This window comes from Columba livia, chromosome 3 (genome assembly GCF_036013475.1).
Source record: "Columba livia isolate bColLiv1 breed racing homer chromosome 3, bColLiv1.pat.W.v2, whole genome shotgun sequence".
Lineage (NCBI taxonomy): Eukaryota > Metazoa > Chordata > Aves > Columbiformes > Columbidae > Columba > Columba livia.
Genome location: NC_088604.1, coordinates 110483570 through 110508648, shown reverse-complemented (window position 1 = coordinate 110508648; position 25079 = coordinate 110483570). Strand labels below are relative to the sequence as shown.

Genomic DNA, 25079 nt, shown 5'->3' with positions numbered 1-25079 from the left:
TTCAGCTGTGCTTTACAGGTGATGTACAAAATAAATATACTTTAAACTTCCTTGTAAAGTTTGCATTGCTAACACAGTCTGGTATTCCTTCGTCGTGTTTTTTGAACGCCAGTCTCTCGGTTTGCCCGAGTTGCAAACAGCAGCATGGGTGCCACCTGGTGCCAGATAGGAGTATGAAGAGGTCTTAGGCTTTCACTGGGTTTGCTTAAGGATTGCTCCAAAGCTTTCTGTCAAAGATTATTTATATGCAAATGTTCTGGTTTGACTGAAAGGGGGTTAATTTTCTTCACGCTGTTAGAAAACTTTATTTTTTGTAGCTAGCATGGTCATTGTTTGGATTTAGTTTGAGAACATGAAGATAGCACCCCAGGACAGAGTTAATGTTTTTAATTGCTCTGGTCTGAGAGCCAAGGAAGCACGTTCTGAGCTCTGCCTCCAGGTGTGAGGCATCGAGGGAGGGGTACATAGATGGGGCAGAGCTTGACTGACATCCAGACTGATCAATAAGAATATTCCATCCTATTGGCATCATGTTTAAGAAGAGCTGGGGTCTTCCAGTCAGAGTGTTGGAGTCAGGAAAGAGACTTGTTAGGAGGATTTCTGTTTGGGAGTTTCTTTAGTTCAGCCTTTTGCCATCCTGCCATTTTGCAAAGGCCTCTGGGCCTTTCAGCTTTTTTCTCTCTTCGGGATTGGCTGTTCGGGACCAGGTACTGCTTCCTGGGACTGGCTGCTCGGTGTGGACAGAATTCGTGAGGAATTGCACTGAGTATCTTTTATTTTATATTCTATTTCCATTATATATATTATTACTAGTAGCATAGTACTTCTTATTTTGTTATTTTATTAAACTGTTTTTTCTCAATTCACAAGTTTCTTCCTTTCCTTTTGATTCTCTCCCCTATTTGGAAGGAGGGGGGAGTGAGGGAGAGGGGGAACTGCATGAACAGCTATCATGGCTATATTGTTAGCTTGCAAACCACACGCACCATTCCCCTACTCCAGGATTCCAGAGGAATGCTTTTACAAGCATTTTACAAGCAAATGAGTTGTCAAAAAAAACTAAGTATGAATTTAAATACTTTGGCCTGAAAACCTAGCTGCTTCATTTGCAGACCTTGAAATCTTCTGGAAATGGTGCCTTTATCTGGTTTTCTTCCACATAAGACTGATTTTCCTTTTCCACCATTAAGTTTTGTTTTTCTCATGCTTCACCAGACCACCACCCACCCTCAAGTTTTGACCCTCTTTTTCTTCAGAGAAAGCCATGACTATCATCAACACAGCTTGGATGTAATCCAGCCTGGAGGCCATCCAATCACCTGATTCAGCTGACCTGCTGGGCAGGACAAGCACAACCCTAAATCTCCTTTCCTGCCTCCAAGAGAGCTGAGGAGAGAGGAGATGAGTTCCTGAGGTTTTGCAATGTCCACTTGTCCTGGCTATGACTTTCTGGTGGTGAAGGCTGGCATCAGGCTGTTGACTTTTGAGAACCAAGGGGTGTTACAGCAATTCTCATTAATAAGCATAGCACTTAAGTATGCCAGAAAAGGCTGGTGCTGGATGAAAGACAGGTTATGGGATTGCTTCCTTCATTCGCTGTGTGTCCATTTGGAAGACCATCATGGCATTCTGGAGTCCAAACAGCAATGCTGGAGTTGCCAGGTCTGAAGAAGTCCGGTTACTGTGATAGGCAAATGCCGTCTCTCTATTGCAGCTCCCAATGGCTTGCGCCTGCCAGGGTAGAAGAAGTAATTCCCTGCTGCAGCCAAGTCCCCTGGCAGTTGCACATCCTCCTGAAATCTGGAGCCTTCAATGTGGCAGTTGATAGCTCTTCAGCGCTTTCTGTGCCCCACTGTGCCTGTCCCCATGCGCACACCTAGGGTGGTACCAAGGTGCTGACAGTCACATCCTCCCCTACCCTGGGGCAGGGTGACTTTACTTCCACTCAGCTGGTGGGGCAGGAGGGGTAGGACCCTCAGTCAGTTGACAGGGTCCTCAACAAAGGAGGTGCCCAGAGTAGCTGCAGAGCTTCTGGACTATGTTGTAATGCCCACAACCAGATCTGACCAGGCTATAAAACGGGGTCCCCCGCCGAAGACCTCCTTTGAGTGGTCTTCTCAGAGCAGCAGGTCTGTGAACTGGAGCCCTCCCCTCAGACTGCGATGCCATCTAAGGAGACTTCCTGGGACTGAGAGTGCCTCATCTCCTCGTTTGGGTGAGTGATTATTTACCAGACATATTCTTGAATGAGTCCTTGCCTAACCCAGGCAAATGTGAGCCCATGCCTAACTCAGGCAAGTGATTATTTCTTGTGGGTATCCTGGAGTGAAAGGCCCCCAGTTTTGTTTCTTGTGAGTGTATGAATGCATGTTGTGGATCCTCATTATGTTGTCATACCCAAATAATCTCCTCAACTGATATCTGAACCTGTATTTTATGTTGTTGGAGTGCTAACTAATTGTATAAACCCTGTTTCTAGTTGGTTTATTGGCTACACTTTTCTGGCTAGAATAAAGTCTATTTTGGAACTTGTTGTCCACCTAAAATTGACTTTTGGGGTGCCTCCATGACAGCCTTCCAGTCTGGCCAGGCAACCTCACTGCCCTGCAAGAGATTTTAGCAGCTAACAGGTTCACCTGCTGAACAGCTGCAGCCCTAGGCATAAATTAAGGGTCTTTTGTGCTGATATCATGACAGGCACTGAAGAACCAAGCCAGTAGTGGTTTTAGTAGATGGTGAGTTTGGCTGCAGGTATCTGTTGTGATCAGAGCTGTAGCAAAAAAAAAAAAAAAAATCAAAAACAAAACCAAAAAACCCAACGTCCTACATATTTCTACTCCTGTTCTTACTGATACCAGCAGTTATTTATTTGCCTCATCTTTGAATTCTGCCAATATATACAAGGCTTACTCAATGTGGTGTGCAAGCCCTAGAAGTGCCAGCATAAAGCTGAGCACAGAAGAGGTGTTTGCAGGATGGGGACCTTTGACTGGAAGCTCTCAGACACAGGATTTTTGTCCCTGCTGGGTTAAAGAACACCTGGCATCCTAGCAAGCCCAGCTGGCTTTTCCACATCCATCTCTGACTCACTGAAGACAGACCGAAGCCTCAGCCTTCAGGTGAAGCCATCTTGGTTAGAGCTTGGATGCCATCAGGCAGGCTAATCCGAGCTGCAGCTCTCCATGGGCTCATTTTGCATTTACCCCACTGACCACCTCCTGCTCTCTCTGGTGTGACAGCCTGGAGACCACCCATCCTGTACCACTGGGGAGAGAGAAAATATCGGGGGATTTCTCTGCATGTGCTCCTCTCCCAGGCACAGATACTCTATGGGCATGCACACTTATGCCCTCTGACCACTTTGCTTTGTCTTTCTATCTTTTCTATCAAAGCAAGTATTTGACATGAGATATGTTTCCTAATTGCTCATCCTGTTATTTTTCCCTTAGTGACCTAAAAAGGAGAATAAGAAGATGGTGAAATGTCACTTCACTATCACTGTTCTACTCCTAACCGTACTTTCCAGTGGTCTTTCCCACATGATGTGTACACAGCTGATATCTGGCCCCACAAAGAAAGGCAAGGCCAGACAAAAATGTCATTATACAACCAGGTATACATTGGGCTGTGTTAGAAGTCTTCCCAAGTTAACCCAGATTTTAATAAAATCTTTTGATCATTTTCAGCCATATTTGGGTATGCAGATGAAGTTGGACATGTTCCCAGGTGGCTGTTCCAGTGGGTTTGTGGCCCCATTCAGCTCTATCTGCAGAGGAGAAGGCTCAGAGGGAGGTTTAAAGCAGGGATGAAATAAAGTTTAAATGCGGGTATCACTTTAACTCAGTGGCACAGATCAGCATGGGCCTTGGGTCCAAAGCAATTGGAACCAGAGTGAGTTTGAAGGAGCAGAGTACTCAAGCTAATCAGGGACATAAATCTTTGCCGGATCTGCTCACATCTAGCCACACCTGAAGTAAAGGTCTAAACAGTGTGAAAAATACAGATTTGCTGCACTTCCATTTTGAATGTGTAATAAATGACCAGTAAGTGATAAAGGAGAAAAACAATACTTAGAAATACCCAGGTAACTAAAGTGCTTTCAGGCAGATGTAAAGAGACTAAAATCCATCCCTAACATTATAGCACTGTCTTTCGAACATTTAACTCAGGAGATTGCAAATATTTTCCTCAAATTGACTGCAAGGTTTCCATTTGCTGTATGTAGTACAAACAACACTTAAAAGTGTTCAAAAAATCATGAGTAAAAATGCCTTTCTCCTCCAGGAATGTTTCAAGATGCATTATATAAGTTCATTACAAGCATGTAGAAGACCAGTGCGCAGCTGAGCACAGATACAGCACCACAGTCTACACTGGTTGTGCTATGTGCTTTGTTCCAGAAAGTCCTTGCTGATGAACCTCTCCATCATGCTGGTTCCCTCGTGGGCAGCACTTGGGGTCGCCCACCTTGACAGGGGACTGAAGGCTTCAGCACTAAACTCTTCCATCCTCTTCAGCTTGGTACTGATACCCTGGGTGCAGTGTCCACATGTGGCAGAGGCTCACTGATGGGCAGACTGTTGCCTAGTAGAAACAACTGAGAAAGTTAGGAAGCCTCCAGCTCTTCCTTGACTTCCACTTCAGCTCATCAAGTGGTATTGCCTTCTCCTTTCAATTAAGGTTAAAGAGACACAAGTTGCAACGTAAATGTGATTGTATGAAAAACTGCTTTCCCAGGAGATTCCCTGGAGATCTTCCAAACTGGCCTGGACAAGTCCCTGTCCTAAATCTGAAGTTAGGCCTGCCAACAAGACAAGGCCCTCTCCAGCCAGTGCCCAGTATCTCGGTAATCAAGCAAGGTGGATGCAGTGGTTGTAGTAAGGTTCAACCTAGAGGTCAAGTCAACAGGCAAGTTTGTGGTGGTGATGAGGTAGGTGTGAAGTCAAGCCAGGTAGTCAATCTACAGACCAGGATCAGATCCAGTGAGGGTAGCCTGGCTCAGACACTGTCCAGTGATTCCCAGCTAAGCCCATACTGACAAGGCAGCTTCAAGCTCAAGCCAAGAAGTCCATCCACAGGTCACGACCATGGACAGGTACAGCTGTGGTTGAGCTGGAGATCGGCACAGCATTGCTCAGGTAGGGACTGAAGACTAAGCTGAAATGGAGCTCATACGCCCATGGGCAGGGTGTGGGTGGAACCCCAGTGAGGCTGTTAAGGCCCTTTAAGTCTTATTAGTGCACTCAGAACCACGACAGTCTCTTCCAGTCCAACTCTGCTGCTGGATCTGCGCATGGTGCTTCACCAGCCCTCTGAAAAAGAGGTCTGAAGGGCACCGAGGGGGTCTTTGCAGCGGAAGACAGCTTCCCCACCTTCTCCTTTTGTTTGCCTGCTTCCCTCAAGCCCTTTCTAAGCCAGCACCAGGAGCCAGTCCTTGGGGATACAAGTGATGGAGACTTGACTTGCAGCACAGAGAGCTCATGCGGCAACTGTCAATCAACTGTGAAACACACCTAGAATCACAGGGGCCTGGGCATGAGGATGCAACTGCTTGTGAAAGGTTGCGTTATACCCTGGGACCTGTGGGATGAGCTGCTGCAGGGCTGGAGACTCCCTGGAGTCTGCGCAGGATGCTTCCACTGAGTAAGCCCTCAATGCAGGGCATGCAAGGCCACCTCCAGTGGAGGAACATCACAGGGGCCTGGTAGCCCTGTTCTCCCTGCTCTGAGTGGCTGGGCGGGCCATGGTTGTGACAGATCTGCCTTTGCACAGGCACATCTGCAGGAATGTCAATCTTCGTAACATATCCCCCTCATTACCACCCTGGCCCCAAGGGACTGTTTTGTGAGGGGGAAGAGTCCTGGCTGGGAGGTACAAGGGATTAGGGAGCACTGCAGCCCTTTGGAAGCTGTTGTGACATCCCACACATGAAATCAGATGGGAACCTCCAGCTAGGGATCAAAACCAGGTTGGGTCACTCTGGTGGGGACAGGGATCAGGCATGGGTGTGTTGCAAATTCATGGAAAGGATCTGGGAGCAGTGTCCCTTGCAGTGTGTTGCATGAACATCTACAGGGCATGGGCCAGTGCACATCCACAGTTTGGGCACAGGCAAGAGGTACAGCTGGGGATATGCGCAATTTGCAGTGCACACCTGGGACAAAAGGGAACAAGAAACCACGACCATGCACACTGCACAGAACATCTGTTGGATCCACGTGCTTATCAGCGCTCTGAATACAATGTGAGTAGTGGTGAGCTAGAGCATGGAGAATGGAACATCCCTGAAGCAGGAGTGCAGCTGTGTTACTCTGGGTGGAGTAACAGGGGAGTGACTGCCCAAGGACAGGTGCATTGCTCAGCTGCATGTAGGGAGAGGCTTACTTGTGTGAGCCATTTCTGTGTGGTGCAGATTTGGCAGCACTGGTGCTACACCCAGCTATGGGCTGCTGGGCTTCTTCCCAGCCCTGGCAGGGCAGGACCTGGCCCTGTGCAGATGCAGACAGTTCTGGTCCTTGTGCTGCAGTGTCTGGCCAAGTGCTGGTGGTGCTGGTCCCAGTCCCTGTACAGTGTCCAGCCCAGATTATGCTGGTGCTGGAACTGGCAGTCCAGTATATTTCACCAGTCTTCTACTGGTGGTGCTAGACCTGGTGCTGGCCTCAGAGCATTGGAGTAAAAAACCCCAGGCCAGCATTGCTGCAGCTGACTCCACTGCCACATCAGGGCAGTGCCAGCCCCATACTGGTGATGCTGCCAGTCCCAGAGCAATGCAATGCCCAGCCCCAAGCAGATGTGATGCCTCTGGCCTTGGTCCCAAGATTGTAGTGACCAGCTCCATGCTGAAGGTGCTGGTGATGGTCCAACGACCAGTGGGACAGTCCTGGTGAGACAGTACCAGGACCAGTGTACCAGTCCTGGTCAAAGTGCAGCACCTGGCCCTGTGAAGGCAAGTGCCAGCGATGGTCCTGGTCCTCAGGCCGTGCAGGACCCTGCCGCATACTAGTGATGCCAGTGCTGATCCCAGCAGCCCAGAGACGAACCTTCCACCACCCTCGTCCTGTCGATGCCCGTGATCGTGTGTGCCGTGCTGGTGCCGGTCCCAGGGCGGGGCAGTCCCGTGCCACCCCTGCTCCTAGCGCGCTGCCGTGCCGCGCACAGCCCCACGCCGTTACGATGCCCAGCATCCCATGTCTCGGCATGCTGCAGTGCCCAGACCCGTGCGCCAACAGCCCGGTGCCCAGTGCCGTTGGCGATGCGGCGCCCAGCCCCACGCCAAGGCCGGTTGCAGGTGGCGGGGAGGCGGGCCAGGGGCGGGCCCGGCCGGGCAGGGGCGGCCCGCGGGTGATGTCAGGCTGATGCTGTCGGTGCGGCGCGCGGTGCATTGTGGGCGAATCCCGCCGGCCGCCGCGACTCCGAGGGGGAGAATGCGCCCGGGGCCGGCCGGCCCCATAGCCGCAGCCGCAGCGTGCCAGGCCCGCGGCACCGAGCCCGACGAGCCGCACTGAGGGATGCGGGGCATGCGCTGCACACGCCGGCCGCAGCGGGAGGCGCCGGTGGCGGCCGGGCCAGGTGAGCCGGGCCCGCCCGGGCCGCGGCGGCTGTTGCGGTCACTGGCAGGGGAGGGGGCGCCCCGCGGGCGGCTGGAGGGATGTGGGATCGCGGTCTGCATCGAGCCGGGCCGCGCCGGCCCGCTCCGCGGCTCCGCGCAGTGCATTGTGGGAACTGTAGTTCGACCCTCCGCCCGGTGCCGGCTGCGGAAGGGGAAGGGTCCCGCGCTGAGGACTCGGGTTACCAGCATGCCCGAGGGGCTGGGCGATCGCGACGCTGAGTGACGGGCGGGCACCGCCAATGAGAAGGCGGTCCGGGGTGGGGCGAACCATCTGCCGAGAGGGGCGGTGGGGGATGGGGGGTGGCGTGCCGGCAGCTGCAGTGCAGGGGCGGACGCGGCCACCTCCCCGGCGGGGGGAGGCGGAGCGGCCCGAGGTGAGGGGCAGGGTGTTGGGGGGACCGGGGGCCTGGCACCAGCTCCCCGCGCTCCGCCGCCTTCCGCTCGAGCTGGCTGCAGGCCGGCGGCTGCCAGGGCTCAGGGCGAGGCGCGGGGGTGCTCGCGAGGGAGGGACGGGCGGTGGCCTCGCCGGGGCGCGGGCAACGGCAGTGCCGTGTGGGGCCGCGGGCGGACTGAGCGAGGGTGCCCTGTTCCCCCGCGCCTTGAAAGGCTCCGCCGAGGAGGGAACAGGCCCACCGGGTGGTGCCAGGTGGCTCCGTCGCCCGCCCGCCCCCCAGTGTTGGGGTAGGGGCTGAGGTGTGAAGGCAGCCAGCGGCCTTGTGCCAGTCTGCTGGGCTGATGCCTGGGGGGATGTATGAGGGAAACGTCTGGAGGATATCATCGAGGCCAGGCTGCTGGCATAAGCATCTTTCCAGGTGTCAATACGTACCAGTTCAACCAAGGGCTAGAAAGCCAGCCTGTTTTGTAGAGGCTTTTGGGGAGGGAGCGTTTTCATTCTGCTGTTTTGTGATGACTTCTTGGTCACAAAGTAATCAAATAGTTTGGGTTGGAAGGGACCTTCAAAGGTGATCTAGTCCACCCACCTGCAATGAACAGGGACGTCTTCAACTAGATCAGGTTGCTCAGAGCCCTGTCCAGTGTGGCCTGGGATGGGGCATCTACCACCTCTCTGGGCAACCTGTGCCAGTGTTCTACCACCCTCAGAGTTAAAAAATTTCTTCATGTCTAGCCTGAATCTCCCCTCCTTTAGTTTAAAACCATTATCCCTTGTCCTATAGCAGCAGGCCCTGCTAAAAAGTGTGCCCTCATCTTTCTTATAGGCCACTTTTAAGTATTGAAAGGCCGCAATAAGGTGCATGGGTTTGAGGCAGGAGGCTCATTAGCTTTTGCAGGGTGGGAAGTTTTACTCTTGTGTGTGTTGCCATGTCGTCTGCAGCTTTTTTGCTTGAAATCCTCTGCCATTGTGCCTTTATTGCTTGCAGTTTCCAAATCTGCACTGCTGAATATGACTGTAGTCATTATGCTTTCCCTGCACACAGGGAGAGGACGTATCTAGTAACCTGAGTCTGACCCACTGAGAGCTTTCAAGATGAACACCATGACCTTGAAGTGCATCTTGTGTTTAACAAGGAACCGGTATGCTTTATGAAGCACTGGAGTGATGCTACCACTCCATCAGTGTTGCTGAACTACTTGCATGCCAAATTCATGAACCCCTGTGGTTTTTATGGGGGTGGGATTTTCAGTACCTGTTGGTGTCACATTTCTGACCAGTCCAAATCAGCTATATATTAAAATTTTTCTTCTATATTTTTGAATTTCCTTAGACTTGCAAGGAGGAACTATAGACAATTTGATTGACAGAAGGAAAGGCTTCCAAATTTTACCATTGCACATGAATTTCTTCGTATTCCTTGTACTGTCACTGAAAATGCTACATTTTAGCAACGTACTTCTTAGTGAGTCACAAAAGAAATTTTCAGCCCCAGAACTTTGTATGAGTGAAATTTAACCTCACGTTGTGTGTGAGATAGGGTGTGCTAATGCTCTCTCAACACCAATGCTTACAGATGCTGTGCCTATACAGGTGCTATGACTAGAGGACAGTGTGCAGCAGTACTGTCTTACTAGTGGTTATTCACCATATTTGAATGTATCAGCTTCTTTTGAGACTATATCTCAGTGTAAGAGGGGCAGGTTAGAAATTATGTGTTAATGTTTTGGCTTTGTGTGCCAGTGATCATCCAGCTCATAACAAGCATTGTCGTGCTGATGTATGTGGGATCAGAATCTTTTGACGTGCAATGCTCATGAATGGTGTGTGTGCTGTTACTTTAGTGTTCTGTGTGCTTTTGCATGCCTTATGATAATATCCTTCCTTCAGGAGTGGACGAAGTTCCCGTTCTCTGACTGTCAAAGAAAAACAGTGCAAGTATCTTTCCCTTGCAGGGAATCAGGATCAGTCTTGGGAATACCCGATTAATCTTTTTTTTTTTTTTTTTTTCTTGGAATAGTCAGCAAGAAGGAAGTTGGATCCTCATCAGTACTCTTGGTCCTCCTGTAAGGAGTGTCTCTGGTGTTAGGAAACCTATTTCACTACCTCTCTTCCAATGGAAGTACATGGTACTCATTTTTTTTTTCCAAAGCAGGAGTGATCAAACAGATCCAGGAAGATCAGAATTCCTCTTTCTACTTTATCTTTAGTGCTGGGTTCGCTTCATTCTGTTTCTTGCCCTCTCTTACAGAAAAATTGCCACATGGCTTTATAGCTTACTGGGTAGCCCACTGCTCTTTTGTGTGTCTTGCTGTGGGCTCACCTCTTCAATTGTGTCCTGTCATTTTTCTGCCTTGGCCTTATTTGTGTATGTACCAATGTGCAGGGTCCAGATAAACTCTATAGGAATGGCTCCCTAGTCTGGGAAGGTCCTAGATTGGATTAATTTGCCAGAGCTCCATAATGACCTTCCAGTAACATTGATTCACTTTGAAAACAGAGCAGAAGACAGAAACCAGGGCCTTGTAGAGGGATATGCCTCTATAAAGTCCTCAAAGGCTTTGTAAACTGTTCCCTCATTTTTAAGAGTTTGTTGGCTTTGTTGGTTTCTCCTTCTTTGAACATTGCAAGGCACAGCCCAATATTTGCTGGGGTGACTGTGGAAGCATTTACTTAAAGGGTGTTTAAACTCTGCTAGTTTACTGAATAAGATACAGAATGGGCACGTCTAGTGCTTCCCTCCCCTTCTTGCCTAAAAAATAACTAAAAAGTGGGTATTCCACTGAAACATCCTAAAATCCACTTAAATGTCGTTGTCCAATTGTAATAAATGTTAAGATTCCTTTGGGAGAGAGGAATGGGGAAGGCTACCTATGAGGCCTCCCTCCCTAGGGCTGAGGAAGAATGGGAGAATTTGTTGGACATTTGTTTAAGCCTTAGGAAGGAGAGGTGGGAGATGAAAGAGATAATGAGACAAGGGAGTCCCTATTTGGGTTCAGATGCGTATCAGAGTCTCACTAGTTACAAACTGGACAAAGGCAGTCCTCCATGTCATGCAGGACCACTTCTTCACTACTGAAGAGCTGTTTACATGGGAAAGGGTCTTTTTGGTAGTTGAGAAGGAAGATGTTGACAGCGTGATGGACTGTTGATGTAATGGAATAAGATGTGCTTGGAAACCTATTCCTTTTGGTGTCAAGCCATGTCATCTTTAATTTGGTGATCAATATGAAAGGAACAAACTGCATGTCATAGGTTGAATGCAGCTGTATAGGTGCAACAGGGAACAGAGGGAATGCTTGTGGGTGCATTCTCTTCAGAAAAATGGGGCAGCCCAGCCTTAAACAGTTTTAGTGTCCACCTTGACAGATGGAAGTGTCCGCCTGACAGTCAATGCTAGGAGGCTCAGCGTCAGCCTGGAGGCTGTGTGTATATGAAACTTTGGTGGCCTACCGATCAGATATGAAACAACTGAGAAAGGGAAAAGGAGAAGTTAATGTCTAGTGACAAGGTTTTGTTTACAGGATTATAAACCCAGCTGCTCAGGCCAAAACCTCGTATTGCTCCAATCCTTTTTCTACCAGTGACCAAGAGATGATGCTTAAGGAAAGGCTGAGAGGACACATATAGCATGCTTGCCCTAGTTATACCCTTCTTGGTGTTGCAGTCTGCACGTTTTCAGTCTTTTTATTTGTTAGCCTGAATAATTTTGTATGTACACAAGGTGTGTCATTCCGTCAGTTAACAGCTCTCTGTTGTGAAACCTAGCTATGCATTCCTCTGTGTCTTCCTCTCTTTTAGACAGTTATTGGTTTTAGAGAAACTTCATTTTTTCCTGGGACATCTTCATTTTTAAGGCCTTTGGTCTGATACCATACCAGAAGATTTTGGGCTATCCAGAGATATTATTATTAGAGAGATGGCCCTATCTGTTGTGCTTGTTGAGTCTTCCTAAAAGGACCTAGCTTTTCCTAATAGGTCTATAAATTGTGACTTCTCCCCCCGCCTGCCAGTTAGTTTTATTCTTCATTTTTATGGCCTTTGGTCTGATACCATACCAGAAGATTTTCGGCTATCCAGAGACATTATTATTAGAGAGACGGCCCTATCTGTTGTGCTTGTTGAGTCTTCCTAAAAGGACCTAGCTTTTCCTAATAGGTCTATAAATTGTGATTTCTCCCCCCGCCTGCCAGTTAGTTTTATTTTTCATTTTCAGTTTTCTGAATGTTTCTGGTGTGGAAGTAAGACTCTTTGATTTTCCAGTTTCTCTGCAGAGGTCTTTAGAATAAAAAACAACAAAAAATCTTTGGCATCTTCTTTCTTATCTTTTCTTTATTCAGTTTTTCCACTTTTTGTCTGTCCATCGTCCAGCAGATTGGCTGCCTGGCCTCTGGTCAGGTATCTCTAGAAAAGATGTAGTTTTTATCTGTAGAAGTTTGCTACATCTCTTTAAAATAATTAAAAATTATCATTTTTAACTTGGAAGAATTTGTGCTGCTTTCTTCTTTTGCACACATATTCTATTTTTAAAAGATGATTTGATTGTACAATTGGTCAATTAGAATTAAAATGAAGCAATGTAAAGGACCAAGCAGAAGTTGTACTAGCCAAAGACTTTGTGGTTTGTTTTTTGTTGTGTTTTGTTTTGTTTTATTTTTTTTTAAGGTGCTGTATTTCAGTTCTTTGACAATGAAGTTGAGTTATAAAGTTACTGTTTAATATCTTGGTGACATGTCCTGATCTCCATGAGGAAACCAAAGTTCCTCATTGCTGCCTGTTTCCTAAAGGCACAGCCCATCTCTTCTCCCATGGCAAATTACCATTCCTGCTTTATTCTGGACCAATGGGGTAGTTTTACTACTACATTTTTCCATTTAGGCTTGATACAATTCCTTTATCTATATATATATATCTATCTCCTTTAAGTATTATTTTTTCTTTAGTATGTAGTACTTTAGTATGTAGTAAGAGAGGTGGAGGGTTGGCTTTATATGTTAGAGAGTCTCTTGACTCTGTTAAACTTGAGGTCAGCAGTGACAAGGTTGAGTGCCTGTGGACCAGAATGAGGGGGAAGTCCAACAAGGCTGACATCCTCGTGGGTGTCTGTTATAGACCACCTGACCAGGATGATGAAGGAGATGAATTATTCTACAAGCAGCTGGCAGATGTCTCAAAATTGACAGCCCTTGTTCTTGTGGGTGACTTTAACCTGCTGGATATCTGCTGGGAGCTCAGTACTGCACAGAAGAGGCAGTCTAGGTATTTCCTAGAGTGTACAGAGGACAATTTCCTTCATCAGCTGGTAAATGAGCCTACCAGGGGTAAGGCCCTGCTAGACCTACTGTTTACAAACAGAGAAGGGCTGGTGGGAGATGTAGTGGTTGGAGGCCGCCTGGGGCATAGCGACCATGAAATAATAGAATTTTCAATACTCAGAGATGCAAGGAGAGCCATTAGTAAAACCTCTTCACTGGACTTCCGGAGGGCAGATTTTTGCCTATTCAGAAGTCTAGTTCAGAGCATACCCTGGGAAACAATGCTTAAAAAGAAGGAAGCCCAGGAGGGTTGGACATGCTTCAAGCAGGTGGTTTTGAGTGCACAGGAACAGGCTATACCAGTGTGCCAAAAAGCTAGCTGTGGGGAAGAAAACCGGCTTGGCTAAACAGGGAGATTTTGAAGGAAATCAGAAATAAAAAGAGAGTTTACCGACTGTGGAAAAAAGGGCTGGCTACTTATGAAGAATTTATGAAAATAGCTAGATAATACAGAAAAAAAATCAGGGAAACAAAAGTACAATTTGAAGTTAATTTGGCCAATTCTGTTAGGGATAATAAAAGGTCCTTCTTTAAATATGTTAATAACAAAAGGAGGGGCAAGGAAAACCTCCATTCTCTGTTGGACTCTGAGGGAAATATAGTTAACAAAGATGAGGAGAAAGCTAGGGTACTTAATACCTACTTTGCCTCATTTTTTACCAGTAAGACAGGTGGCCCTCAGGACAACTCATCTCTGGAGATGGTTGACAGAGATAGGAAGCCAAATAGGCCCCTTGTATTCCAGGAGGAAATAGTTGGTGACTTACTGAGCCATCTGGATCCTCACAAGTCTATGGGACCAGATGAGATCCATCCTAGGGTGATGAGGGAGCTAGCAGAAGAGCTCGCCAAGCCGCTCTCCATCATCTTCCAACAGTCCTGGCTCACTGGGGAGGTCCCATATGATTGGAAATTGGCCAATGTTACCCCAATCCACAAAAAGGGCTGCAAAGCTGACCCTGGCAACTACAGGCCTGTCAGCCTGACCTCAGTGCCTGGCAGGGTTATGGAGCAGATCATCCTGAATGGAATCACACAGCACCTTCAGGATGGACAAGGGATCAGACCCAGCCAGCATGGGTTTAGGAGGGGCAGGTCCTGTCTGACCAACCTGATCTCCTTTGATGATCAGGTGACTCACCTGGTGGATGAGGGGAAAGCCGTGGATGTCGTCTGTCTGGACTTCAGCAAGGCCTTTGACACTGTCTCCCATAATATACTCTTGCAAAAGCTGGTAGCCCATGGCTTGGACAAGTGTACTCTACGCTGGGTTAAGAACTGGCTGGAGGGCCGGGCCCAGAGAGTGCTGGTGAATGGGGCTGCATCTAGCTGGCGGCCAGTCACTAGTGGTGTTCCCCAGGGGTCAGTGTTGGGTCCAGTCCTGTTTAACATGTTTTTGGCGATTTAGATGAGGGAATTGAGACCATCATCAGCAAATTTGCTGATGACACCAAGTTGGGAGGGAGTGTCGACCTGCTGGAAGGCAGGAGGGCTCTGCAAAGGGATCTGGATAGACTGGAAAAATGTGCTGATTCCGATGGGATGAAGTTCAACAAGACCAAGTGCTGGGTGCTGCACTTTGGTCACAACAACCCCCTGCAGCGCTACAGGCTGGGCGCAGAGTGGCTGGAGAGCAGTCAGACAGAAAGGGACCTGGGGGTACTAATTGACAGGAAGCTCAACATGAGCCAACAGTGTGCCCAGGTTGCCAAGAAGGCCAATGGTATCCTGTCCTGTATCAAAAATAGCGTGGTCGGCAGGGCAAGGGAAGTGATCCTTTCCCTGTACTCTGCATTGGTGAGGCCACACCTGGAGTATTGTGTTCAGTTCTGGGCCCCTCAGTTCAGGAAAGACATTGAAGTGCTGGAGCGGGTCCAGAGAAGAGCAACACGACTGGTGAAGGGACTTGAACATAAGACCTATGGGGAGAGGCTGAGGGAGCTGGGGTTGTTTAGTCTGGAGAAGAGGAGGCTTAGAGGTGACCTCATCACTCTCTATACCTACCTGAAGGGAAGTTATAGCTGGGTGTGGATTGGTCTCTTCTCCCAGGCAGTCAGCAATAGGACAAGGGGGCATGGGCTTAAACTCTGCCAGGGGGAATTTAGGCTGGATATTAGAAAGAAATTCTTTACAGAGAGAGTGATCAGGCATTGGAATGGCCTGCTCAGGGAGGTGGTGGACTCACTGTCCCTGGAGGTTTTTAAACTGAGATTGGACATGGCACTTAGTGCCATGATCTAGTAAATGGACTGAAGTTGGGCCAAGGGTTGGACTTGATGATCTCTGAGGTCTTTTCCAACCCAGTCGATTCTGTGATTCTCCCCTTGACTGGCCTTTTTCTGTACCTCGTTCCCTGGAGTGCTGGAGAATGCCACCCTGTTAACAGGTTACTATGGTATGTTTTACTTTCATGTTCTCCCTTGAATCCATACATCCTAGTTCTCCACCTTACTTCTTAGTTCTATTTCATCTGTTTGGGTTTTGTTTTTTTTTGGGGGGGGGTCCCATTTAAGTATCACATACCCCTGAAACTGCTCTTTGAGGGTGAGGTGGAGTTTTTTCTAGAATTCTGCCCGTTTTTCCCTACCCTATTTCAGAACTTACAGAACTTGGGATTTCATCCAGGCTATCATTCTTGGCCTTTATACCATTGAAAGCCACACGGATCACACTTGTCAGCTTCTCCCTGGGATGGTATGAAATGGCTGTTGTGGATTAGACCGCCTGGCATGTTGCCTGTGGCCATGGCCGATGCTGAATGCCATGGGAGAAGCCAGAGGTTGGAGCTGGTGGGTAGTGGGTGGGTAGTGCCCTTGTCCTGGAGTGCTCTCTGAGTGGTCAGTCGCTTTCAATTTAGTGATTTTTTTGATCAGAGATTTTCATCATCGTATTCGGTTGTTTGCTGCTGGCAATTTTTATGTTTGTCTTTTTTTTTTCCAAATTTTTAATTTTTTTTTTTTTTTTTTTTTTTTTTTTTCTGTGAATTTTTCCGGTTCTTTGGAATTAGTGTAAATGCTATCCTCCACTGCATCTTGCAGCAGGATGTTGCTCAACTCCTCTGTGCTTTGCATTTATTTCACACATGCCACTTGCTACAGTTGCCTACTGCTGGAAAAAGCAGTGAACAATCATTTCTTGTTCACCTTTCCTGTGCAGAACTTGGTTGTGTTGACCTCAGTCACACTGCACCTCAACTTGTGGTTCTTCCTAAGAATCTGCCTCCCAGCACCTGGAATGCCCCTCTTGCACCTGACTGGCAGGTCGCTGTGCTCTTCTTTGATCTCCAAGATTCAGCTGTCTGCCTGCCAGGTTGCCTCTGCAGCCTTCCTTGTCCTCTGCCACACAGGTGGGTATTCCTGGTGTGAGAGGATGGCATACAACCATCCACTGAGGAGGTTTTACCAGCAGGATCGTTGCTAGTCACCCTAAGACATATTGCCACCAGATGTCTTCCCCTCCTTGGTGGGAGCATAGTCAGAAGGTAGGAATCTATCTGAAGTTCTTCACTTCCTCCTTTCCAAACCCCGACTTGTGCACTTCATCCATCCCTAACATAGAAAAGCAATATGTTGCTTCTGAGGACAGTGAGGTCCATGTATATCTGTTCAGAGATAGATAGCTGTATATGCAGCATTTAAAGCAGACTATGGCTCTCTTATCTTTCTGCTGCATTGCTGCCCACTTCCTAGCTTCCAGCCTTTGTAGAGGTAGTGGAGAGTGTTCAGTAGGTAGTTCTGTTGTTTCCCTCTTCTTTTAGCATAACTTTTTTTTTATCTCACTTCTACAGTTAGGGACTCGGAACTTCATAGTCTTCTTGATGTATCTAGTTAAATTCTTAAATGTGTTCTGCTCACTGAAACACGGGGATAGTGTAGCTGTCTTATACTTCTACCTTCATATAGGCATCAGTGCAGTGCTCCTTTTGATTGGACACTCCGTTAAATTGTGCGTTTTGTTTTCCCTCATTTCATGAAGAGAAAGTTGCTTGTTGCTTGCTTGCTGAAGTACCCCAATCAGAGAACAGAAGTCACCTTTGTGGTGACATTGTGTTAGGAGACTTAGAGCTTTGTGGTGTGATTACATCTTTAATTACTTAAACAGAACTAACTGTTTTCTTTAAATTTTGCTTTCCTTGAAAAAACAAGTTGGCCTCAGACAAAGTTACTCCACTGCTTTTAAGGAGAAGTGGCTGAATCCCGTGATCTCATGGAAGGCTGAAGGCTCCCTGCTGTGGAGATGAACATGGAGTGTGGCTTGATTGAAGATGAGATGGATCTGAGGTATCACTCCTCCACTGTGCTAGCACTTGCATTTGACTGACCCTACAATGAACCAGTTCAAGGAGCTCTAAGCCAAGGAAATAACCTTATTTATTGGAAAAGGAATAGCTTTTCTCTGGTACAAGTCACTGAACTGGGCTTTGGTGGAATCCTGTGTGCAGTTCAGAGCTGGCAGGAGAGAGGGGAACTGTTTCCTCTTCATTGCAGGTAGGTTTTTTGGTTGGCTAACCAGGAACCTGAAGCTGTGGATCCAGGGTCAGCATCTGTTTGTAGGCTTTATGGAGGAGGGAATGTAGGAAATATGGTGTAGCAGTGCTTCCGTTGATTCTCAACTTCCATTCATGAGTGATTAAGCAGCCAAAAATGACATTTTTTGTTTTGTTTTTTACTGTTGGTTTTGGTTTTAGTAAAGCTTGCACTAGCTAAAGCGTGTCTTTTAAAAGGTGCCAAGCCTTGATCAGAAAAGAGCATCTGCTTTGTTCTAGGTCCTGTCTTTAAGGAAATCTTCCATGAAAAACTCATTTGCAGTTGTCAGGGTTCAGCTTTTAGCAAGATGAGCTAGAATGGGGGAGCCCTTCAGTTTCTTATATTTTCATGTTAGGGAGATACTTCTACACTACATTAATTTGCTTTTCAGTGTGCTTTTTGGATGAGATACATGCATTTTAAAGAGTTTAGTTTCCAGATGGCTGGAAGGCATCTTTCAGACTTCTTTCAGCTCCAGCTTTTTTAGTGACCATGAAGTGTGGGTGCTAGGCATTTACCAGCCTTCACTGTCTCTCCCCAGTTGTAGGCAAGGACAGAGTTGCCTCTCTTTTTTTCTGTTTCTCTCTGCAGCAATGCTGTGCTCTATATATATGACCTGCATGACTTATTCATAGATGTCTGAGCATGAGTTTGGTTGTATTAAGAAGCATTTTGTGGAAGGTGAACTTCTTCTTTCTGCTGTTCTTCATGTCTAGAAAGAATCCGGAGCAGTTGCTTATCAAGCAGAGGTGAGGCTTAAAGGGCTTTGTCCATTGAGCTAACAGGAAAAAGAAGAAAAGGTAAAAAATGTGCAAATGCGAAGGGCAGGTAGTCAGGTACTTTTTCACTTTTGTGACAGTTGATGTGGGGGAAATGGCAGGAGGCATTTGTGTTTGGGGTTCTAGGCATTTGGGTTCTAGGATTCAAGGCTGTTTGATCCTGTGGGTCTCTACAGCCTATTTTCAAGTTTGATGGCAGCTCAGAAGCTGATATCCTTGGTGTGATTGTAGCTTTTTTTGCAAAGCAGATTTCCTTTAACCTTGTGACCTGTGTTTCTGATTGTGATGAAATTATATCAATTTTTTTGCCCCCTCCAAACATCTTAGGCTGGACTTGAACCAGTAATTGTGCTGTCTGTGGAGTAGTATTAGAAGCATTCACCAGTAGCCAGCTTACTCTGGCAAGCTGAGCACAGAATCCACAATTACCCACTTCAGATTGAGATCAGTTTGAAAAATTAAGAGCTTTGGCCAGCTCAGATACAAAGTTTAGTTTCTATTACTTTATTACGGCTATTAATAGAATTAAAATTATTTTTTTATTCAAATATCACATAAGGTTTATGATGCTTTTTTATAGAAACAATTTCTGACCATCTGTGTTCTGTAATAGTTACCTGGCATAGCACTGGCAAATTAAGGATGCAAGTACAAATATGGTTTATTACAATGTATCTACCCTGAGGAACACATTTTTATTTATTTATTTATTTATTTATTTATTTATTTATTTATTTATTTATTTTCCCTGAGAATAATATTCAAGGGATTTTTCTGTCAAGCACAACAGTGTAAGATCTGATAGCAGAATGAGAAGACACATGCCTAAGTCATAGAACTGCTTAACTCAACAGATAGGAACACGTATAGATGAGAAATTATTTTCATGAGCTGGGAGATTGCAAGCAGGTACAGACCGTTGTGGATTAGATGTCATCAATGACACACGTGAAAATGGCTTATATAGAGGCAGTCCAGACCAGCTTGTAAAACACTTCCATAATCTTAGTAGCACCATTTCTCCCTGGAAACTGGCTCACATAGCGGTGCAGAAAGAAATTAAACATCCTGTGCTTGCATATACAAGAGTTTTCATATATCTTTCTAGGATGTTCAGGCATGGAGAGAAACAGATGCAGTCTACAGACATTATCTTAATTTATATTATTGTTTTCTTTGTTAATATTAGATTTAGCTATTAACTACAAAGGAAACATGTTCCTCTAGAACTGTAGATCTTTCAAATAAAAATGAAGTTTGAGCTTCCAGTCTAAAACCAAGTTTTACACCGCTGGGGACTTTTGTCTTTGAGAAGAAAAGCTCAGGGAACCATTGGATATGGTTGAGAATGCACTGGGATTTCCCAAGGGTGGAAGAAAAAGTGGGTCAGCCACGAGGACATAATCTTCAGGCAAGTCATCAGCTGTCTGCAAACTAAAAAATGATGAGGCTGCAGATCAGAGAATGAAACTGTAGATTTGTAGAGTGCTGAGGAAGGTTGAACATGCTCCCCTGGGCATGGTCCAACTAGGGGGGGAAAGTTCTTTACAAAAATGGAAAAAATGGTTACAGAAGGACTGGGCTGTAGATGGATGATATAAGTGACTAACAATTGGCATGATAAAGCATTTTTGTCAGTCCCAAGAAATCTCTTCTGTGTAATTACAAACAGAATCTCTGCTGTGATCAACAGTGGGCTTGAAAACTGCAAAAATTTTGTCCCACTTAGTCTAATTTAGTTTGATATGATGTATTATTGCAGCAAGTGGCAGTTGCACTACTAATGCTAATTTTTACTAAAGCACTTGGCAACATGAAGTCTATGTGGCAAATCTATAAATATGTGATTTCTCCCTGCAAAATACCCCATCTTCCAGAATTTGAATCAAAATACCAAATCTCTGATCAGGAACTTACTGTTATGTTTCCAACCTCTAAATGTTTTTTTTGACAAGTTTATTTAATCCTTGATAATTATGGTGATTGCATCTATCATAAAATTATTTGAATGGGTAAGATGAGCACCGTTTTCCTTGGAATGGAGGTTTACAATCTCAGGCTGTGGGCCTTTTAAGAACCTAAACATAATAGGTTGTATACAAGACCATTGAGCAATGGATGTTACCAGTTTGCTGTATGGCTGAGGTGGTTATTCAAGGTAAAATACTGTTCTCCAAGAATAAGCACTCAAGAAAGGTACTGTTGAACAGCTGTGAAAAGCAACTTGGAATGGCCATGTTTGAAGGAGGATGAATAACATGCTACCCACAAAAGCAACAAGAAGAGAGAGGACTTGCCTAAGAGGGACACTTTGCAGTACCAAAGGATCAATTAAACAAACTGGTCCAGGATCAGGTAGTGAAAACATACCTCTGTGTGGTGTTTCTGGTGGTGTCAGGTGTAGATTGAGTCTGATAACATAAATATAGCCACTGCTTAGTTCTTACTTTTATTCAGATATGTTTGTTTTGCCTACCAGCAGACTACTCAAGCTTTGCAAGTAGGGATCTATACTGACTTTGCAGGTAGATGTTGGAATGAATAAAGGACTCTGCACTCTGATTCAATGTGAATCACGCTAGAACCATTTATTACATATATATGCAACTATTCTTTGATCACGTGTCCATGCTCCAATCATGCATTCACTAATTGGATATCATCTATGTTCACGAGCTGTCCATGCGCTGGAGTCTCACTGCTGATAGGTCTGTTGATTTACGTCCTGTTGAGGCCCTGTTATTGTAGAAATGCCTCCCTCCCACAGCAGGTCCTGTTTTCAGCTTTCTGAGGTGGCCTTTTAGTAGTGGAACCGGTTCCCATTTTGTAATTATCTCCCCAAGCAAAATTCTTTTGGTACCAAATATAAATATACAAATTAAAATACTGAGCTCAGATATGAAAACCAAACACCAAGTTCAAATATGCAGATGGATCACAGTTACACTAATTCAAGACAATATCTCAATTTTTGTATTGCACCTTCTGCCACTGCTCAGCCAGGTGGAGGCACCGCTGGGTCTCCCTGACAAAACAGGTCAGTGCGTGCTGGAGCCCCATCAGCACCAGCCCCCCCGCCGCTGCAGCAAGCTGGACTGTGCAAGGCTTTTTTTAGCGTCTCATCTGGTGTGTTGCAACTGTTATCCCCAAACCAGGATTCTTTACCTATTGTGCATACAAAAGAGCCAAATTCAGAACACCGAGATGAGACACAGCCTATCACAGAGTTGCATAAGTCTGGAACAAAGCTAGCATGCTAGAAAGAAAAATAACAGCTACTACACACAAAAATTTTACCACCACATTAATGCAGTAAAGAAATAAATTACTCATGGTCTTCTGTATTATCACAAAACGCACATTTCAAGTCAATGGATTCTCATGATTTAACAGTCTGTGAACTCATCGTACCATGTAACAAAGACCTACTAAAACTGTAACATACTTAAACAGATACCCACAAAGCATATTGCATACTTCAGCAAGTTTTCTGACCTGTGTGTTATCAGTTAACTCTCTCTCAGCTTGTTGAAGTTCAAACCGTTCCGCCTGTAAAGCTGTCTGAAATTGTTTAATGATCTCTTGTAGAGATTTATTTTGTCCTACTCTTCTCACATTAAAACCGACATTAATTGCAACAAGGTGTTATGCTTCAAGATTCTATTCTCCAGACACTTTTCCCAATCATTTAACTTATACAGCAGCCACCATTAATTACAATATTTCACAAGATCTTCCTTCCTCATATTTCCAAGTGCTTTCCTATATTCTAAACCACCTCTTAATACTAATTTCTTATGAACACGACTGAAAACAATCATTCCTGACCCCATCTTGTATCCAAAAACCTTGAGAAGAGGGTGGGAGGGGGGGAAGCACAGGGCTGCTTGCAACGTGAGTGGGAAAAATGGGGAGAAGGTTTTACGGTGCACTTAAAAATAACTAGTAAAGCAATCAATTCACATTCCTGACAAGCTGCTTGATTTTCAGAGAGACAATACACAGGAGCACGTAATGTGTACTGTAAAACTCACAGATAACACCTTGATAGCAAACATTAGCATTCTCTACTGCTAATTTCAACACCAGTGCTTCCTTAGCTTCTAAGTTTTCAACCTGCTTATTGATGGCCTCTAGAAGATGGTCAATAAATTGCATGTAATTCTCATTGGGACCCTGATTAATAATTGTAGATAATTTGGCTGCTTTGTTGGTTTCAGGTACCTTTATCATAGCTTGATATGTGAGATCTGCAGACTGCCTCAGGATTTCAGAAACTAATAGCATCTGTAATTGTGATGTGTCAATTAGTGTCTGTTCCGAGAGGTGGGGGATACCTGCCCCTTTCAACAGATCCCCATAATTTCATCCTAAATGATCTATAGCTGTTACATTGTATAGGTCTAATTTTGCTTGAGTCTAATGGTTTTTATCTGATCTTGGGGCAACACGTACACATACTCCTTTTTCTTTTAACTTTTCAAAAAAATGCTGCAAACCCCCATCCTCATCCGAGTCATCAGATAACATGGACTTGAATGGTGTTGGAGAATCATTAGTAGCAGGGGGGTTTGGAACAGTGCACATTCTCGCCAGTATTTTCTAGCATCATAATTATTTGTATAACCTGAGTCCCCTTTCCCGTCATGATCAGCATGACCGCATTGCCAACTGCTGGATTCACTCGCTATTAGCTGATCTAATCTTTCACAGAGTTCTTTTGCCCAGTTCTTATCTGGCGACTCCTTCTGCTCTCTCTTGGAAGTTGGAGAGTTAAAAGATGGTAAAGGCAGTTACAAATTGGTAAGAGGACTTGTTTATGACTTTAACATTCTTAGGTTTCACAGGTTCTTTGGGCAAGTTGTCTGATTCCAATCCTTTGGACTTGCTGTTCTCATCAGGGTTGGGTAATAGTGTAGGAGGACACCCCCTCGGCATTTTTCCTTCCCCCGCTCCGGACTGCTGAACCATCGGTGGTGCCGAAGGCATAGCAGGGGATGGAGTAGGGCGGGTATCAAAGACATGAACCAGCTAAACTTCACAGCGTCTTTCAGGATTCTTATCAGGCTGCAATGCTACAAATATTCCAGCAGCAGCAGACCGTTCAGCCTTAAGATCTTTTAAGGTAGTAATTATAAGCTTCCATGTAGTTGCTAATGATTTAGCTTCTTTATCTCTGTTGCTAACCTTATCCCAGAACTTCTGCCCTATATCGTCCCAAAGTTCAAGTTTAAAAGCGTTTTCGGTTTCTGCGGGGTAGCCGTTAGTTCTACACCCGACTAACAGTCTACGTATGTTACTTTCTTCATATTTAAGTCCTCTCATACAGAGAATATCAGGAGGAGCTTCACTCTTCCGTCCTCCTGCCCCAGCCGCTCACCTTTTCCGGTGATTTCTTCGACAAATTTGCCTGCGGAACGTCCATATGCCTCTGGCCAGTTCTCAGTCCAGCTGATCCGCCTCTGGCTGGGCTGCTCCAGGCTTTTCCCTGATTGCAGTGAGCCGCCTTCAGAATATCACGTTGGGGTCACGATTTGTTGGAATGAATAAAGGACTCTGCACTCCGATTCAACGTGAATCACGCTAGAGCCGTTTATTACAGAAACAAGCCTCCTTATATATGCAACTATTCTTTGATCATGTGTCCACATTCCAATCATGCATTCACTAATTGGATATCATCTATGTTCACGAGCTGTCCGTGTGCTGGAGTCTCACTGCTGATAGGTCTGTTGATTTACATCATGTTGAGGCCTTGTTATTGTAGAAATACCTCTCTCCCATGGCAGGTCCTGTTTTCAGCTTTCCAAGGTGGCCTTGAAATTCCTTTGAGCCTGGCTAGTTCAATAACAAATCTCCATCTAACAGAAACCCATCCACAGGTAGATCTACTTGAGCTGCAGTTAAATGTTTTTTTGTAAGCAGACCATGATGTTTCCCTTTTAAATTACTAGAGGTTAGGCTGGTTATGATATTAGAGGGATTTCCTAGTGTTAGATTTCATTTTCTGCTTGATTCAAAAATCGTAGCAACCCTTTAAGGGAGGTTGATGGAAGGTAATGGGCCCTCTGGAAGAAGGTAACAGACTTTTCAGAAGATTCCTAAAGCATCTGGATGATAACTTCTTGGTACAGATACTAAGGGAACAGAAAAGGTGCCTTCCTAGATTTGATGCTCACTAACAGAGAGGGTCTTCATGGGAACAGTGGTGACGGGTTGCTTTCTTGGACACTGTGAACATGAATCAGTCAGGTTCAAAATCTATGCTAATGGGAGGAAAACTGACACCAAGACCTCAACTCTAGGTATGAGGAGAGCATACTACAGGTTACTCAGAGAACTACTTAATAAGATTTCCTGGGAAGAAGCTTTTGAGGGTGCTGGGGTCCATCAGTGTTGGCCACTTTTTAAGTACCACGCCCTAAAAGCACAGGACCAGGTAATTCCAAAATGCCAAAG

The 25079-nt window shown here is 45.8% G+C and overlaps 1 protein-coding gene across 8 annotated transcripts in view; it reads left to right on the top strand.

The window, feature by feature from the left end:
- Window positions 1-7357: 7357 nt before the first annotated feature.
- The window catches only part of TTBK1 (tau tubulin kinase 1), a 134783-nt gene continuing 117061 nt past the window's right edge, over window positions 7358-25079 (top strand). For 3 of the 8 annotated variants that reach the window (XM_065059038.1, XM_065059043.1, XM_065059037.1), the window contains exon 1: window positions 7891-7983. In XM_065059038.1, the coding sequence (XP_064915110.1) occupies window positions 7903-7983 (81 nt within the window). In that variant the 5' untranslated portion in view covers window positions 7891-7902. Of the gene's footprint in view, window positions 7570-7890; window positions 7984-9045; window positions 9143-14311; window positions 17596-17626; window positions 17803-25079 lie in introns of those variants that run through there. The other 5 variants (XM_065059044.1, XM_065059039.1, XM_065059040.1 and 2 more) reach the window with 4 other exon arrangements.